Source organism: Nerophis ophidion, linkage group LG22 (assembly GCF_033978795.1).
Source record: "Nerophis ophidion isolate RoL-2023_Sa linkage group LG22, RoL_Noph_v1.0, whole genome shotgun sequence".
Taxonomy (NCBI): Eukaryota; Metazoa; Chordata; class Actinopteri; order Syngnathiformes; family Syngnathidae; genus Nerophis; species Nerophis ophidion.
In genome coordinates this window covers 3,409,422-3,425,279 of record NC_084632.1, presented here as the reverse complement: position 1 = coordinate 3,425,279, position 15,858 = coordinate 3,409,422, and the positions used below count along the sequence as shown (strand labels likewise).

Sequence of the window (15,858 nt, the reverse complement as noted above, 5' to 3'; positions counted from 1 at the left end):
GCACTGCCAGTTAAACATTACCCTACATTCTTTTTCTTCTGCTTTGCACCTTGTCTCTTGTAAAACGGTGCGGCTAATTTAGGGATGTTTCAAATACGTAAAGGGGAACATTATCACAATTTCAGAAGGGTTAAAACCAATAAAAATCAGTTCCCAGTGTCTTATTTTATTTTTCAAAATTTTACCCATCATGGAATATCCCGAAAAAAGGCTTTAAAGTGCCTGATTTTCGCTATCTGTAAGTCCAGCCGTCCATTTTCCTGTGACGTCACAGCGTGAAGCCAATACAAACAAACATGGCAGATAGAACTTAAAGATATAGCGACATTAGCTCGGATTTCAGCGGCTTAAGCGATTCAACAGATTACGCATGTATTGAAACTAGGGATGCACTGAAATTAAAATTTGTGGCCGAAGCCGAATAAAATTTAAATGCTTGGCCGAATACCGAATAATGAATGCAGTTTTTCACAATTTTTTTATATTGCATAAATAGCCTAGAATAAATATTTAGACATGTTTTTCAAATAAAGTAATTTTTTATTGAATATTGACATTTTTTTAATAATCCAGTAGCCTTTGCTTTTCAAAAAAAAGCACAACATTTTTCATTTATATTAGGCCTTCAAACAAAACATGCATTCCAAAAAAAAATAAAGTGCATTAAAGTGGATAAACCCACAACAAATGAATTGTCCTTTTGGCAAAAGTCTGCTTAGCCACAGTAGATATGCTAATAATGTAAACAGAAGGCTCAAGTAAATCTCAATTAAGTGTGTGCTTGTAACCTCATACATTTATACAGGTAGCCTACACAACAGACTAATAATGTAAACAGAGGCCCCACTAAATCTCAATAAGTGTGTGCTTGTAACCTCATACACTTATACAGGTAGCCTACACAACAGGCTAATAATGTAAACAGAGGCCCCACTAAATCCCAATAAGTGTGTGCTTGTAACCTCATACACTTATACAGGTACACAACATATCCCAACGTCACCGCGTCAAAAAATTGCGTCACACGCCACTATTCGGCCTTGTTTTTAACTCATTCCACCGAAGGCCGAATGTGGCTTTTTTTGCCATATTCGGCCGAATATATTCGGTTACCGATTAATCGGTGCATCCCTAATTGAAACGGATGGTTGGAGTGTGGAGGCAGATAGCGAAAACAAAATTGAAGAAAAAACTGAAGCTATTGAGCCATATCACAACAGACAAAGGCAACAAGGACGAATTCGGCGATAGCCTTTTAACCAACGATTGCATCTTTTGAACCCTGGAGCAACTTAAATCTGTCGATTGGTAAGTGTTTGTTTGGCATTAAAGTGGCTGGAGGAAGAGGCTGGATGCAAATATAGCTACAAATGTGCATACAGTTAGCCTAAATAGCATTTTAGCATCGATTAGCTGGCAGTCATGCCGTGACCAAATATGTCTGATTAGCACATATGTCAATAACATCAACAAAACTCACCTTTGTGATTTCGTTGACTTTATCATTGGAAATGCATCTGCTTTGAGTGTCGCAGGATATCCACACATCTCTGTGTCATCTGTCGTAGCATAGCGGTCGTCGGTGAAATGTGCAGAACAAACGAGGGACTTTCGGATCTTTTGACCACTGGTGTACTTGAATCCGTCGATTGGTATGTGTTTGTTTGGCATTAAATGTCGGTTGAGGGAAAGGCTGGATGCAAATATAGCTACAATTGAGGCAAAATGATGCAATATGTACATACAGCTAGCCTAAATAGCATGTTAGCATCGATTAGCTGGCAGTCATGCCGTGACCAAATATGTCTGATTAGCACATAAGTCAGTAACATCAACAAAACTCACCTTTGTGATTTCGTTGACTTTATCGTTGGAAATGCATCTGCTTTGAGTGTCGCGGGATATCCACACATCTCTGTGCCATCTGTCGTAGCATAGCGGTCGTCGGTGAAATGTGCAGAACAAACAAGGGACTTTCGCATCTTTTGACCACTGGTGTACTTTAATCCGTCGATTGGTATGTGTTTGTTTGGCATTAAATGTGGGTGGAGGGAAAGGCTGGATGCAAATATAGCTACAAATGGGGCAAAGTGATGCAATATGTACATACAGCTAGCCTAAATATCATGTTAGCATCGATTAGCTGGCAGTCATGTCGTGAGCAAATATGTCTGATTAGCACATAAGCCAATAACATCAACAAAACTCACCTTTGTGATTTCGTTGACTTTATCGTTGGAAATGCATCTGCTTTGAGTGTCGCAGGATGTCCACACATCTCTGTGCCATCTGTGGTAGCGTAGCGGTCGTCGGTGAAATGTGCAGAACAAACGAGGGACTTTCGCATCTTTTGACCACTGGTGTACTTGAATCCGTCGATTGGTATGTGTTTGTTTGGCATTAAATGTGGGTTGAGGGAAAGGCTGGATGCAAATATAGCTACAAATGAGGCAAAATGATGCAATATGTACATACAGCTAGCCTAAATAGCATGTTAGCATTGATTAGCATGCCGTGACCATTGATATGTCTGATTAGCACACTGCACGTAAGTCAATTTGAAACCTTCTCTGTTGGTGTCGTTACACCCTCCGACAACACACAGACGAGGCATGATGTCTCCAAAGTAAGGAAAAAAGTCGAAAAAATGGAATATAACAGCTGATTTGACTTGGTGTGTGTAATGTGTTTGAGAAAATGGCGGATTGCGTCCCGTTGTAACGTCACGGGTGAAAGGTCATTGCTCCGACAGCGAACAATTGAAAAGCGTTTCAATCGCCAAATTCACACTTTTAGAGAACATATGGTCTTTTTTCTGCAACATCAAGGTATATATTGACGCTTACATAGGTCTGGTGATAATGTTCCCCTTTAAAAAAACAAAACCAAGCCAAGACAGGTAATAGGTCCTATTTTTGTGCTATGGCGCCACCTTTCGAACGAGTTCACTCAATGCAGGTTCTGCAGGTGCTACATTGTCCTTATGTTTAGACTGAGTTTTAAACCGGAAGTATAAGTTCAATATATTTTATCCGTAATCTATTTCTTTATATTTGCACCTTATTGCTCTTTTATCCTAAACAAAATGTTGTTTTTCTCTACACTGTAAAGTTCAATGACAATAAAAGGATGTCTAAGTCTAAGTGCCTTTACGTCTTCTAGCCCAGTGCTTCTTAACATTTTTTCAGTGATGTACCCCCTGTGAACATTTTTTTAATTCAAGTACCCCCTAATCACAGCAAAGCATTTTTGGTTGAAAAAAAAGAGATAAAGAAGTAAAATACAGCACTATGTCATCAGTTTCGGATTTATTAAATTGTATAACAGTGCAAAATATTGCTCATTTGTAGTGGTCTTTCTTGAACTATTTGGAAAAAAAGATACAAAAATAACTAAAAACTTGTTGAAAAATAAACAATTGATTCAATTATAAATAAAGATTTCTACACATAGAAGTAATCATCAACTTAAAGTGCCCTCTTTGGGGATTGTAATAGAGATCCATCTGGATTCATGTACTTAATTCTAAACATTTCTTCACAAAAAAAGATATCTTTAACATCATTTATGGAACATGTCCAAAAAAAATCTAGCTCTCAACACTGAATATTGCATTGTTGTATTTTTTTCACAGTTTATGAACTTACTTTCATATTTTGTTGAAGTATTATTCAATAAATATATTTATAAAGGATTTTTGAATTCTTGCTATTTTTAGAATGTTAAAAAAAAATCTCACATACCCCTTGGCATACCTTCAAGTACCCCCAGGGGTACACGTACCCCCATTTGAGAACCACTGTTCTAGCCGTGCATAGCATTTCTACTCATATGGCGTCTTCATTCATCACTCCAAGCAAGGTTTGTAAGTTTTACAATATAACTAAAACAATTCTTACTTACTAAAGCATACCTTGTGTGATGTTGGTAGGAGTGTTTGCATGCATATTTGTATGTGCTATCATAATGTAACCAAGCTGGCATCCTTAGCATTAGCTAATATGCTAACACTTTTAGAAATGTCTGTGTTATTATTATTGATATAGATGTCCGATAATGGCTTTTTTGCCAAAATTCCGATATTGCTCAGCTCTTAAATACCGATTCTGATATCTACCGATATATACAGTTGTGGAATTAACACATTATTATGCCTAATTTTGTTGTGATGCATTAAAGTAACAAGATTTTCCAAAAATAAGAGAACAACTTTGTGACAGACTCGTGCCGTCTTGCGGGTTCCATGGACCACCAAGCACAGACATTTGCTTGCAGGTGTAGACTTCTTTTATTTATACAAATAAGACAAGTCTTTTGCGGGTTGCTTTTCAGCTGTCCGCGTCGTTTCTGTCTGCCTCTTGCTCTCGCTCTCTTCCTCGTTGCATGCGCTCTTGTTTTTTCTCCCGTCTCTTCCTCTCGTTTCTCCACCTCTCTCCTCGACGTTCACAGCTGCCGCCCTTTTTAACAGTGCGAGAGGATTCATTAATTGTATCCAGGTGCGCGATCCACGCACCTGATCTCGTTTGTGGCATCTTTCACGGCACGTCTCGCCGCTCGCTCGCCATCCCCGCCTCCTCGCCGCCATCTTGGTCCGGGTTTGAGCGTACTTTGCCTCTCTGTTGGACCGTTGGCTCCGCCTCTCCACAAATTTCAACTCATGTTTTGGAAAAAAGTGCCAACATGGCACTGCCATATTTATTATTGAAGTCCCAAAGTGTATTTTATTTTTTCTTATTTATTATTTTCTCAAAAACAGCAGCTTGGAATTTGGGACATGCTCCGCTTGAGATAATCCTGATACCCACTACAACTATGGGAAATACTATACTTTGACTTTCACAAAGTGCATTATTTTTTTTATTTTTTTTTAAACATGCCTCAAAACAACAGCTACAAAAACAATGAAGGCACGCAGCTTCAGTCCAGAGTACACTACAGTAATAAAGTAAACAATAACATAGTCCTCATTTAGTGCAAGACTGCCTGGTATACTGTATAACAGGAAATTATAAACTGGGTTCGATCTGCCCTGCTCTAACGTATTTGTATGAGTAACACAAATGTTCTGCAAGCTAGCGGTGAGTGCTTGAAGTGGCCAGAGCTTCTGAAATGCCACCTCCGTTCACTGCAAGCTGCTTTCATTGTTTGCTTTTCATCCATCTTCCGCTTGTATTCATCGTTTATCTCCTTATGATTCTTGAAGAGGTGGGAGATCTAATTGGTCGTCTTAAAGGAAGTCTTGGTTCCTCCTCGCATAACCAACTTTTTGCAGTCATTGCAATTTTCCAGTTTTTTATCCGTCAGACACACTTTAAAATAATCCCAAACCATAGTCATGGTGTCGAGCTCGTTTGTTAGCCACGGCTACAGCACCAGCAACGACACACTCTTGTTGTTGTTATGCTATGCTCGTAGCGGTTTGATGAGGTCATTGAGCGTCGCCAGTGAACCTCTCATGCTGCAGTCGTCAACTCCTGTGTTGTGTGTGGGAGAGGGTGCAGGGGAGGGCTGCTGACTGCTCTGTACTGCTCCCTACGTCCGTGTTTTACCGGATATGTTCCGCTCTGTACAGCGGCGTTTTCAAAAGTCATTAATTTTACTTTTTCAAACTGATACCGATAATTTCCGATATTACATTTTAAAGCATTTATCTGCATCTCAAATTATTAATTTACAATAGCATTCTTTTTTGTGGGGCGGCATAGCTCGGTTGGTAGAGCGGCCGTGCCAGCAACTTGAGGGTTGCAGGTTCGATTCCCGCTTCCGCCATCCTGGTCACTGCCGTTGTGTCCTTGGGCAAGACACTTTACCCACCTGCTCCCAGTGCCACCCACACTGCTTTAAATGTAACTTAGATATTGGGTTTCACGATGGAAAGCGCTTTGAGTCACTAGAGAAAAGCGCTATATAAATATAATTCACTTCACTTCACTTTTTATTCACAAATTCCTCAGTAAATTTACCGTGGAGTTCATGAGTCTGTTTAGCTGATTGGAGCGCTAGCTTGCGCAGCCGGTGGGTGCATGACTTCTGTTTTGTTTGATCAGCCCTTTTACTGCCGTGTTACAGACACCATTTGGAAACATTTAAGGTATTTAAATAAACATTTACAGAATCTTAATGTGTAAATAACTCATTTCACAACATTTGCAGACCCTTTCCAAAAAAAATGTCAATGGCATAGCTCGGTTGGTAGAGCGGCCGTGCCAGCAACTTGAGGGTTGCAGGTTCGATTCCCGCTTCCGCCATCCTAGTCACTGCCGTTGTGTCCTTGGGCAAGACACTTTACCCACCTGCTCCCAGTGCCACCCACACTGCTTTAAATGTAACTTAGATATTGGGTTTCGCGATGTAAAGCGCTTTGTGTCACTAGAGAAAAGCGCTATATAAATATAATTCACTTCACTTCACTTTTTATTCACAAATTCCTCAGTAAATTTACCGTGGAGTTCATGAGTCTGTTTAGCTGATTGGAGCGCTAGCTTGCGCAGCCGGTGGGTGCATGACTTCTGTTTTGTTTGATCAACCCTTTTACTGCCGTGTTACAGACACCATTTGGAAACATTTAAGGTATTTAAATAAACATTTACAGAATCTTAATGTGTAAATAACTAATTTCACAACATTTACAGACCCTTTCCAAAAAAAATGTCAATGGCACAGCTCTGTTGGTAGAGCGGCCGTGCCAGCAACTTGAGGGTTGCAGGTTCGATTCCCGCTTCCGCCATCCTGGTCACTGCCGTTGTGTCCTCGGGCAAGACACTTTACCCACCTGCTCCCAGTGCCACCCACACTGGTTTAAATGTAACTTAGATATTGGGTTTCGCGATGTAAAGCGCTTTGTGTCACTAGAGAAAAGCGCTATATAAATATAATTCACTTCACTTCACTTTTTATTCACAAATTCCTCAGTAAATTTACCGTGGAGTTCATGAGTCTGTTTAGCTGATTAGAGCGCTAGCTTGCGCAGCCGGTGGGTGCATGACTTCTGTTTTGTTTGATCAGCCCTTTTACTGCCCTGTTACAGACACCATTTGGAAACATTTAAGGTATTTAAATAAACATTTACAGAATCTTAATGTGTAAATAACTCATTTCACAACATTTACAGACCCTTTCCAAAAAAAATGTCAATGGCATAGCTCGGTTGGTAGAGCGGCCGTGCCAGCAACTTGAGGGTTGCAGGTTCGATTCCCGCTTCCGCCATCCTAGTCACTGCCGTTGTGTCCTTGGGCAAGACACTTTACCCACCTGCTCCCAGTGCCACCCATACTGCTTTAAATGTAACTTAGATATTGGGTTTCACGATGTAAAGCGCTTTGAGTCACTAGAGAAAAGCGCTATATATATATAATTCACAATTCACATATCTTGGAAAAGTGTATTTATTTCCATAATTCCATTCAAAACGTTAAACTTCCATAGATTATAGACTCAGGGCCTACTGATTCAAATATTAAGTTGTTTATTTGTAGATCATTTGGGCTTCCAGATCATAAAACCCACAAACACAGGATTTTAAAGAATGAGAATACTGTGAAGAAATCACTATTTACTTATCAATTTGTGCAAAAAAAAAAAATGAGGATGACATCAAATCAATGAAAATTTGGTGTGAATTTTGTGGTTTTGATGCTGTGACCACCGCCTCATTCCACTCTTTCCGGATCTCTGGCAGATTGATGAATCTTCTGTTTGATCATCCACGCTCAGCTCTTCTGCTGGTGCATCTTCTCCTGCCACGTTTTGCCTTTCTACTAGACTTCCATTGATATGCTGGACACAGAACTCTGTGAACCTCCTTAGCTAGGAACTTGCATCCTATGGAGGGTCTCAACGGTGGTCTTCTGGACACTTGCCAAAGTCTTGCCCCTATTGATCCTAACTGAAACACTTGAAATAAAGTTAAGCAATTGAATGACCACCTGTGTAGATGAGTGTAGTGTGACACCCAGTTTAAAACATTCATGCCCTGTCACATTTGGCCTGATTTCTTCACAGTATTGTGAGTTTTTGAAATCCTATTTTCAAATGATGTACAAACCCCGTTTCCATATGAGTTGGGAAATTGTCTTAGATGTAAATATAAACGGAATAAAATGATTTGCAAATCCTTTTCAACCCATATTCAGTTGAATATGCTACAAAGACAACATATTTGATGTTCAAACTCATAAACTTTATTTTTTTTTGCAAATAATAATTAACTTAGAATTTCATGGCTGCAACATGTGCTAAAGTAGTTGGGAAAGGGCATGTTCACCACTGTGTTACATCACCTTTTCTTTTAACAACACTCAATAAATGTTTGGGAACTGAGGAAACTAATTGTTGAAGCTTTGAAAGTGGAATTCTTTCTTATTCTTGTTTTATGTAGAGCTTAAGTCGTTCAACAGTCCGGGGTCTCCGCTGTCGTATTTTTCGCTTCATAATGCGCCACACATTTTCCATGGGAGACACGTCTGGACTGCAGGCGGGCCAGGAAAGTACCCGCACTCTTTTACTACGAAACCATGCTGTTGTAACACGTGGCTTGGCATTGTTTTGCTGAAATAAGCAGGGGCGTCCATGATAACGTTGCTTGGATGACAACATATGTTGCTCCAAAACCTGTATGGACCATTCAGCATTAATGGTGCCTTCACAGATGTGTAAGTTACCCATGCTTTGGGTGCCAATACACCCCCATACCATCACACATGCTGGCTTTTCAACTTTGCGCCTATAACAATCTGAATGGTTATTTTCCTCTTTGTTCCGGAGGACACCACGTCCACAAATATAATTTGAAATGTGGACTCATCAGACCACAGAACACTTTTCCACTTTGCATCAGTCCATCATAGATGAGCTCAGGCCTAGCGAAGCCAGCACCGTTCCTTGGTGTTGTTGATAAAGAGGTTTTGCTTTGCATAGTAGAGTTTTAACTTGCACTTACAGATGTAGCGACCAACTGTAATTACTGACAGGGGTTTATGAAGTGTTCCTGACCCCATGTGGTGATATCCTTTACACACTGATGTCGGTTTTTGATGCAGTACCGCCTGAGGGATCAAAGGTCCGGGATATCATCGCTTACGTGCAGTGATTTCTCCAGATTCTCTGAACCTTTTGATGATTTTACGGACCGTAGATGGTAAAATCCCTAAATTCCTTGCACTAGCTCGTTGAGAAATGTTGTTCTAAAACTGTTCAACAATTTGCTTACAAAGTGGTGACCCTCACCCCATCCTTTTTTGTGAATGACTTAGCATTTCATGGAAGCTGTTTTTATAGCCAATCATGGCACCCACCTGTTCCCAATTAGCCTGCACACCTGTGGGATGTTCCAAATAAGTGTTTGATGAGCATTCCTCAACTTTATCAGTATTTATTGCCACCTTTCCCAGCTACTTTGTCGCGTGTTGCTGGCATCAAATTCTAAAGTTAATGATTATTTGCACTTTCAACATCAAATATGTTGTCTTTGTAGCATATTCAACTGAATATGGCTTGAAAAGGATTTGCAAATCATTGTATTCTGTTTATATTTACATCTAACACAATTTCCCAACTCATATGGAAACGGGGTTTGTATAAATGTGTTTGTGGTGGGTGGTATTTGAAAGTGGCGTATGTACAGAATATATGTATAATATGTTTGTGGTGGTATTTGAAGGCATTGTGGTGTACATACAGAGTATAATGTGGGTTGCATGATCAGATATTCAAGTGTAAAAGACGTACTTTTCATGGCGTACATAATTATTTCTGTTTAAATGGAAAGAATAAATACATTTAGACGTAAAGAAGAAGTATCTGCAATATGTCCCCAGGTTTTGTGCGACCCGTGACATGGGAGAGTAGTGATCCCCTTTCATGTGAGCGTGTCCCACAACTTCCTGTTTTGCACAGAACTACTGGTGTCACTTTGAAAAAGTGCACATCTGTGATGAGGAGAAGTGCTCTCATTGATGGATGAGCATGGCCGCCCTGCCAAGTGTGCTGCTGCTTGTGTGCCTGGCTGGGACTCATGCTGCTTTCTCCTGCAGGGATGAAGCTGGGGCGCCTGTCGACTGGTCAGTTCATCAAATACCTTTCCTTGTATTTGTTCTTTTTAGCCTGGCTGCACGAGATGGTCTCATTTGTCTTTTTCTCCATGACACACGTGCATGTCGTTGTCAGAAACACGTCGTCGGCAAGGTAAAAGGATATTAGAGCTACTTTCTGTCACACTTATTTTTTTGTTCAATATGTGACTTTTTTTTCATTTCAACGTGAAAAATGCAATTCCCATTTTTGTTCAAATATCTGACGTGTATCTGATATGTATCTGATGTGTCTCTGATGTGTCTCTGATGTGTGTCTGATGTGTATCTGACGTTTATCTGATACGTATCTGATGTGTGTCTGATATGTGTCTGATGTGTATCTGATGTGTGTCTGATGTGTATCTGATGTGTGTCTGATGTGTATCTGATGTGTGTCTGGTGTGTGTCTGATATGTGTCTGATATGTATCTGATATGTGTCTGGTGTGTGTCTGATATGTGTCTGATATGTATCTGATATGTGTCTGGTGTGTGTCTGATATGTGTCTGATGTGTATCTGATGTGTGTCTGATGTGTATCTGATGTGTATCTGATGTGTGTCTGATATGTGTCTGATATGTGTCTGATGTGTATCTGATGTGTGTCTGATGTGTATCTGATGTGTATCTGATGTGTGTCTGATGTGTATCTGATATGTGTCTGATGTGTATCTGATGTGTGTCTGATATGTATCTGATATGTGTCTGGTGTGTGTCTGATATGTATCTGATGTGTATCTGACGTTTATCTGATACGTATCTGACGTGTATCTGATGTGTGTCTGATATGTGTCTGATGTGTGTCTGATATGTGTCTGATGTGTATCTGATATGTGTCTGATGTGTATCTGACGTTTATCTGATACGTATCTGACGTATATCTGATATGTGTCTAATGTGCGTCTGATATGTATCTGATATGTATCTGATATGTGTCTGACGTGTATCTGATGTGTGTCTGATATGTATCTGATATGTGTCTGACGTGTATCTGATGTGTATCTGATGTGTATCTGATGTGTGTCTGATATGTATCTGATATGTATCTGATATGTATCTGATATGTATCTGATGTGTATCTGATGTGTATCTGATGTGTATCTGATGTGTGTCTAATATGTATCTGATATGTGTCTGACGTGTATCTGATGTGTATCTGATGTGTATCTGATGTGTGTCTGATATGTATCTGATATGTATCTGATATGTATCTGATATGTGTCTGACGTGTATCTGATGTGTATCTGATGTGTATCTGATGTGTGTCTGATATGTATCTGATATGTATCTGATATGTATCTGATGTGTATCTGATATGTATCTGACGTATCTGATATGTATCTGACGTGTATCTAATATGTGTCTGATGTTTGTCTAATATGTATCTGATATGTGTCTGGTGTGTGTCTGATATGTGTCTGATATGTGTCTGATGTGTATCTGATACGTATCTGACGTGTATCTGATGTGTATCTGATGTGTGTCTGATATGTGTCTGATGTGTATCTGATACGTATCTGACGTGTATCTGATGTGTATCTGATGTGTATCTGATATGTGTCTGATGTGTATCTGATGTGTGTCTGATGTGTATCTGACGTTTATCTGATATGTGTCTAATATGTATCTGATATATATCTGACATGTATCTGATATGTGTCTGATGTGTGTCTGATACGTATCTGACGTTTATCTGATACGTATCTGACGTGTATCTGATGTGTATCTGATATGTGTCTGATGTGTATCTGATGTGTATCTGATATGTATCTGATATGTGTCTGATGTGTATCTGATGTGTGTCTGATACGTATCTGACGTTTATCTGATATGTGTCTAATATGTATCTGATATATATAATAATAATAAATAAATGGGTTGTACTTGTATAGCGCTTTTCTACCTTCAAGGTACTCAAAGCGCTTTGACACTACTTCCACATTTACCCATTCACACACTGATGGAGGGAGCTGCCATGCAAGGCGCCAACCAGCACCCACCAGGAGCAAGGGTGAAGTGTCTTGCTAAGGACACAACGGACGTGACGAGGTTGGTACTAGGTGGGAATTGAACCAGGGACGCTCGGGTTGCGCACGGCCACTCTTCCACTGCGCCACGCCGTCCCTAATGATATGATATCTGACATGTATCTGATATGTGTCTGATGTGTGTCTGATACGTATCTGACGTTTATCTGATACGTATCTGACGTGTATCTGATATGTGTCTAATATGTATCTGACATGTGTCTGATGTGTGTCTGATATGTGTCTGATGTGTATCTGATATGTATCTGACATGTATCTGATGTGTGTCTGATATGTATCTGATATGTGTCTGATGTGTGTCTAATATGTATCTGATACGTATCTGACGTGTATCTGATGTGTGTCTGATGTGTGTCTGGTATGTGTCTAATATGTGTCTGATATGTGTCTGATATGTATCTGACATGTATCTGATGTGTGTCTGATATGTATCTGATATGTATCTGACTGATATGTGTCTGACGTGTATCTGATGTGTATCTGATATGTGTCTGATGTGTGTCTAATATGTATCTGATATGTATCTGACTGATATGTGTCTGACGTGTATCTGATGTGTATCTGATATGTATCTGATACGTATCTGACGTTTATCTGATATGTGTCTAATATGTATCTGATATATATCTGACATGTATCTGATATGTGTCTGATGTGTGTCTGATACGTATCTGACGTGTATCTGATATGTGTCTAATATGTATCTGATATATATCTGACATGTATCTGATATGTGTCTGATGTGTGTCTGATACGTATCTGACGTTTATCTGATACGTATCTGACGTGTATCTGATATGTGTCTAATATGTATCTGACATGTGTCTGATATGTGTCTGATGTGTGTCTAATATGTATCTGATATGTATGACTGATATGTGTCTGACGTGTATCTGATATGTGTCTGTTGTCAGTCTGATATGTATCTGATATGTGTCTGATGTGTGTCTAATATGTATCTGACATGTATCTGATGTGTGTCTGATATGTATCTGACGTTTATCTGATACGTATCTGACGTATATCTGATATGTGTCTAATGTGCGTCTGATATGTATCTGATATGTATCTGATATGTATCTGACATGTATCTGATGTGTGTCTGATATGTATCTGACGTTTATCTGATACGTATCTGACGTATATCTGATATGTGTCTAATGTGCGTCTGATATGTATCTGATATGTATCTGATATGTGTCTGACGTGTGTCTGACGTGTGTCTGATATGTGTCTGATATGTATCTGACGTTTATCTGATACGTATCTGACGTATATCTGATATGTGTCTGATGTGTGTCTGATATGTATCTGACGTTTATCTGGTAAGTATCTGACGTATATCTGATATGTGTCTAATGTGCGTCTAATATGTGTCTGATATGTATCTGATGTGTGTCTGATATGTGTCTGATATGTATCTGATATGTATCTGACATGTATCTGATGTGTGTCTGATATGTATCTGACGTTTATCTGATACGTATCTGACGTATATCTGATATGTGTCTAATGTGCGTCTGATATGTATCTGATATGTATCTGATATGTATCTGACATGTATCTGATGTGTGTCTGATATGTATCTGACGTTTATCTGATACGTATCTGACGTATATCTGATATGTGTCTAATGTGCGTCTGATATGTATCTGATATGTATCTGATATGTGTCTGACGTGTGTCTGACGTGTGTCTGATATGTGTCTGATATGTATCTGACGTTTATCTGATACGTATCTGACGTATATCTGATATGTGTCTGATGTGTGTCTGATATGTATCTGACGTTTATCTGGTAAGTATCTGACGTATATCTGATATGTGTCTAATGTGCGTCTAATATGTGTCTGATATGTATCTGATGTGTGTCTGATATGTGTCTGATATGTATCTGACGTTTATCTGATACGTGTCTGACGTATATCTGATATGTGTCTGATGTGTGTCTAATATGTATCTGATATGTATCTGACATGTATCTGATATGTGTCTGACGTGTGTCTGATATGTATCTGACGTATATCCGATACGTGTCTGATGTGTGTCTAATATGTATCTGACATGTATCTGATATGTGTCGGATGTGTGTCTGATATATATATCTGATTTGTCTGTCTTTCTGTGTTGGCCCTGCGATAAAGTGGCGACTTGTCCAGGGTGTACGCCGCCTTCTGCCCGATTGTAGCTGAGATAGGCACCAGCGCCCCCCGCAACCCCAAAAGGGAAAAAGAGGTAAAAAATGGATGGATGGATATACAGTGGGGCAAAAAAATGATTTAGTCAGCCAGCGATTGTGCAAGTTCTCCCACTTCAAATGATGACAGAGGTCTGTCATTTTCATCATAGGTACACTTCAACTGTGAGAGACAGAATGGGGAAAAACAATCCAGGAATTCACATTGTAGGAATTTTAAAGAATTTATTTGTAAATTATGGTGGAAAATAAGTATTTGGTCAAACATTCAAAGCTCTCACTGATGGAAGGTTAGGGGAAGGTTTTGGCTCAAAATCTCACGTTACATAGCCCCATTCATTCTTTCCTTAACACGGATCAATCGTCCTGTCTCCTTAGCAGAAAAACAGCCCCAAAGCATGATGTTTCCACCCCCATGCTTCACAGTAGGTGTGGTGTTCTTGGGATGCAACTCAGTATTCTTCTTCCTCTAAACAAGACGAGTTGAGTTGATACAAAATGGATACATGGATGATACAGCAGAGGATTGGGAGAATGTCCTGTGGAACACACATTTAAGAACACACATGATTGTGGCAGACATGTATAACCTGTCTAAATGCTAACTTTCATTTTAGTTGGTCTTTTGCAACAAGACAGCAGCTGACATTTTGTACATTATTTTTACTCTTTATATTTAATATAAATAATGTCAACTAGTTGAACACTAGTACGTTTGTAAATACTGTATAGACTAGACTAACCCATGTTGTTCCTGTGGATGTGAACACAGGTTGTAATTACTGTAGTGACGAAATAACATAGTGATTAAAACAGACAAAGTAATGTGTAAATAATGTCAATAACTAGATGAACCATCTGTGGCTGTGAAGTGAACACTAGTAAGGTTGTAAATACTGTATAGACTAGACTAACCCATGTGGTTCCTGTGGATGTGAACACAAGTTGTAATTACTGTAGTGACGAAATAACATAGTGACTAAAACAGACATAACAATGTGTAAATAATGTCAATAACTAGATGAACCATCTGTGGCTTTGAAGTAAACACTAGTAAGGTTGTAAATACTGTATAGACTAGACCAGGGGTCGGGAACCTTTTTGGCTGAGAGAGCCATGAAAGCCAAATATTTCAAATTCTATTTCCGTGAGAGCCATATCATATTTTTTAACACTGAATACAACTAAATGTGTGCATTTTTAAGTAAGACCAACATTTTTTGAGTATAATAAGTCTCTTATTCTTTTTAATAACAATGTTATTCTGAAGCTAACCAATAATAAATAAAATGTCATGTCTGTTGATCATGTTTTAGTTTGGCCATGTGCTGTTTGTCCTTTGGACTCTTTAAGTTCCTGTTTTTTCCACTCCCTTGTCTTGTTTCCTTGGTTACTCATTTTGTCCACCTGTCTCTGGTGGACAAAATGCCCGCTCACCTGCTTCCCGAGCACTAATTGGAGGCAGTATTTACGCTTGTCTTTGCCAGTCAGTCGCCCTGGCGTCAATGTGATCTTTTCTTGCTCTGTGCTGACTTGTTTCATGC

General features: G+C 39.3%; 1 protein-coding gene across 3 annotated transcripts in view; it reads left to right on the top strand.

The window, feature by feature from the left end:
- dnase2b (deoxyribonuclease II beta) overlaps nt 1-15,858 on the top strand; it is a 31,456-nt gene that overhangs the window by 854 nt on the left and 14,744 nt on the right. The window contains exons 1-2 of one of the 3 annotated variants that reach the window (XM_061883030.1): nt 9,936-10,058; nt 14,262-14,352. The exons of 1 other annotated variant lie outside the window; for it this stretch is intronic. Coding sequence is in view for 1 of the 2 variants with exons in the window: in XM_061883028.1 (XP_061739012.1) it covers nt 9,958-10,058 (101 nt within the window). In the remaining variant the exon portion in view is untranslated. Of the gene's footprint in view, nt 1-9,920; nt 10,059-14,261; nt 14,353-15,858 lie in introns of those variants that run through there. One more of the 3 variants, XM_061883028.1, reaches the window with a different exon arrangement.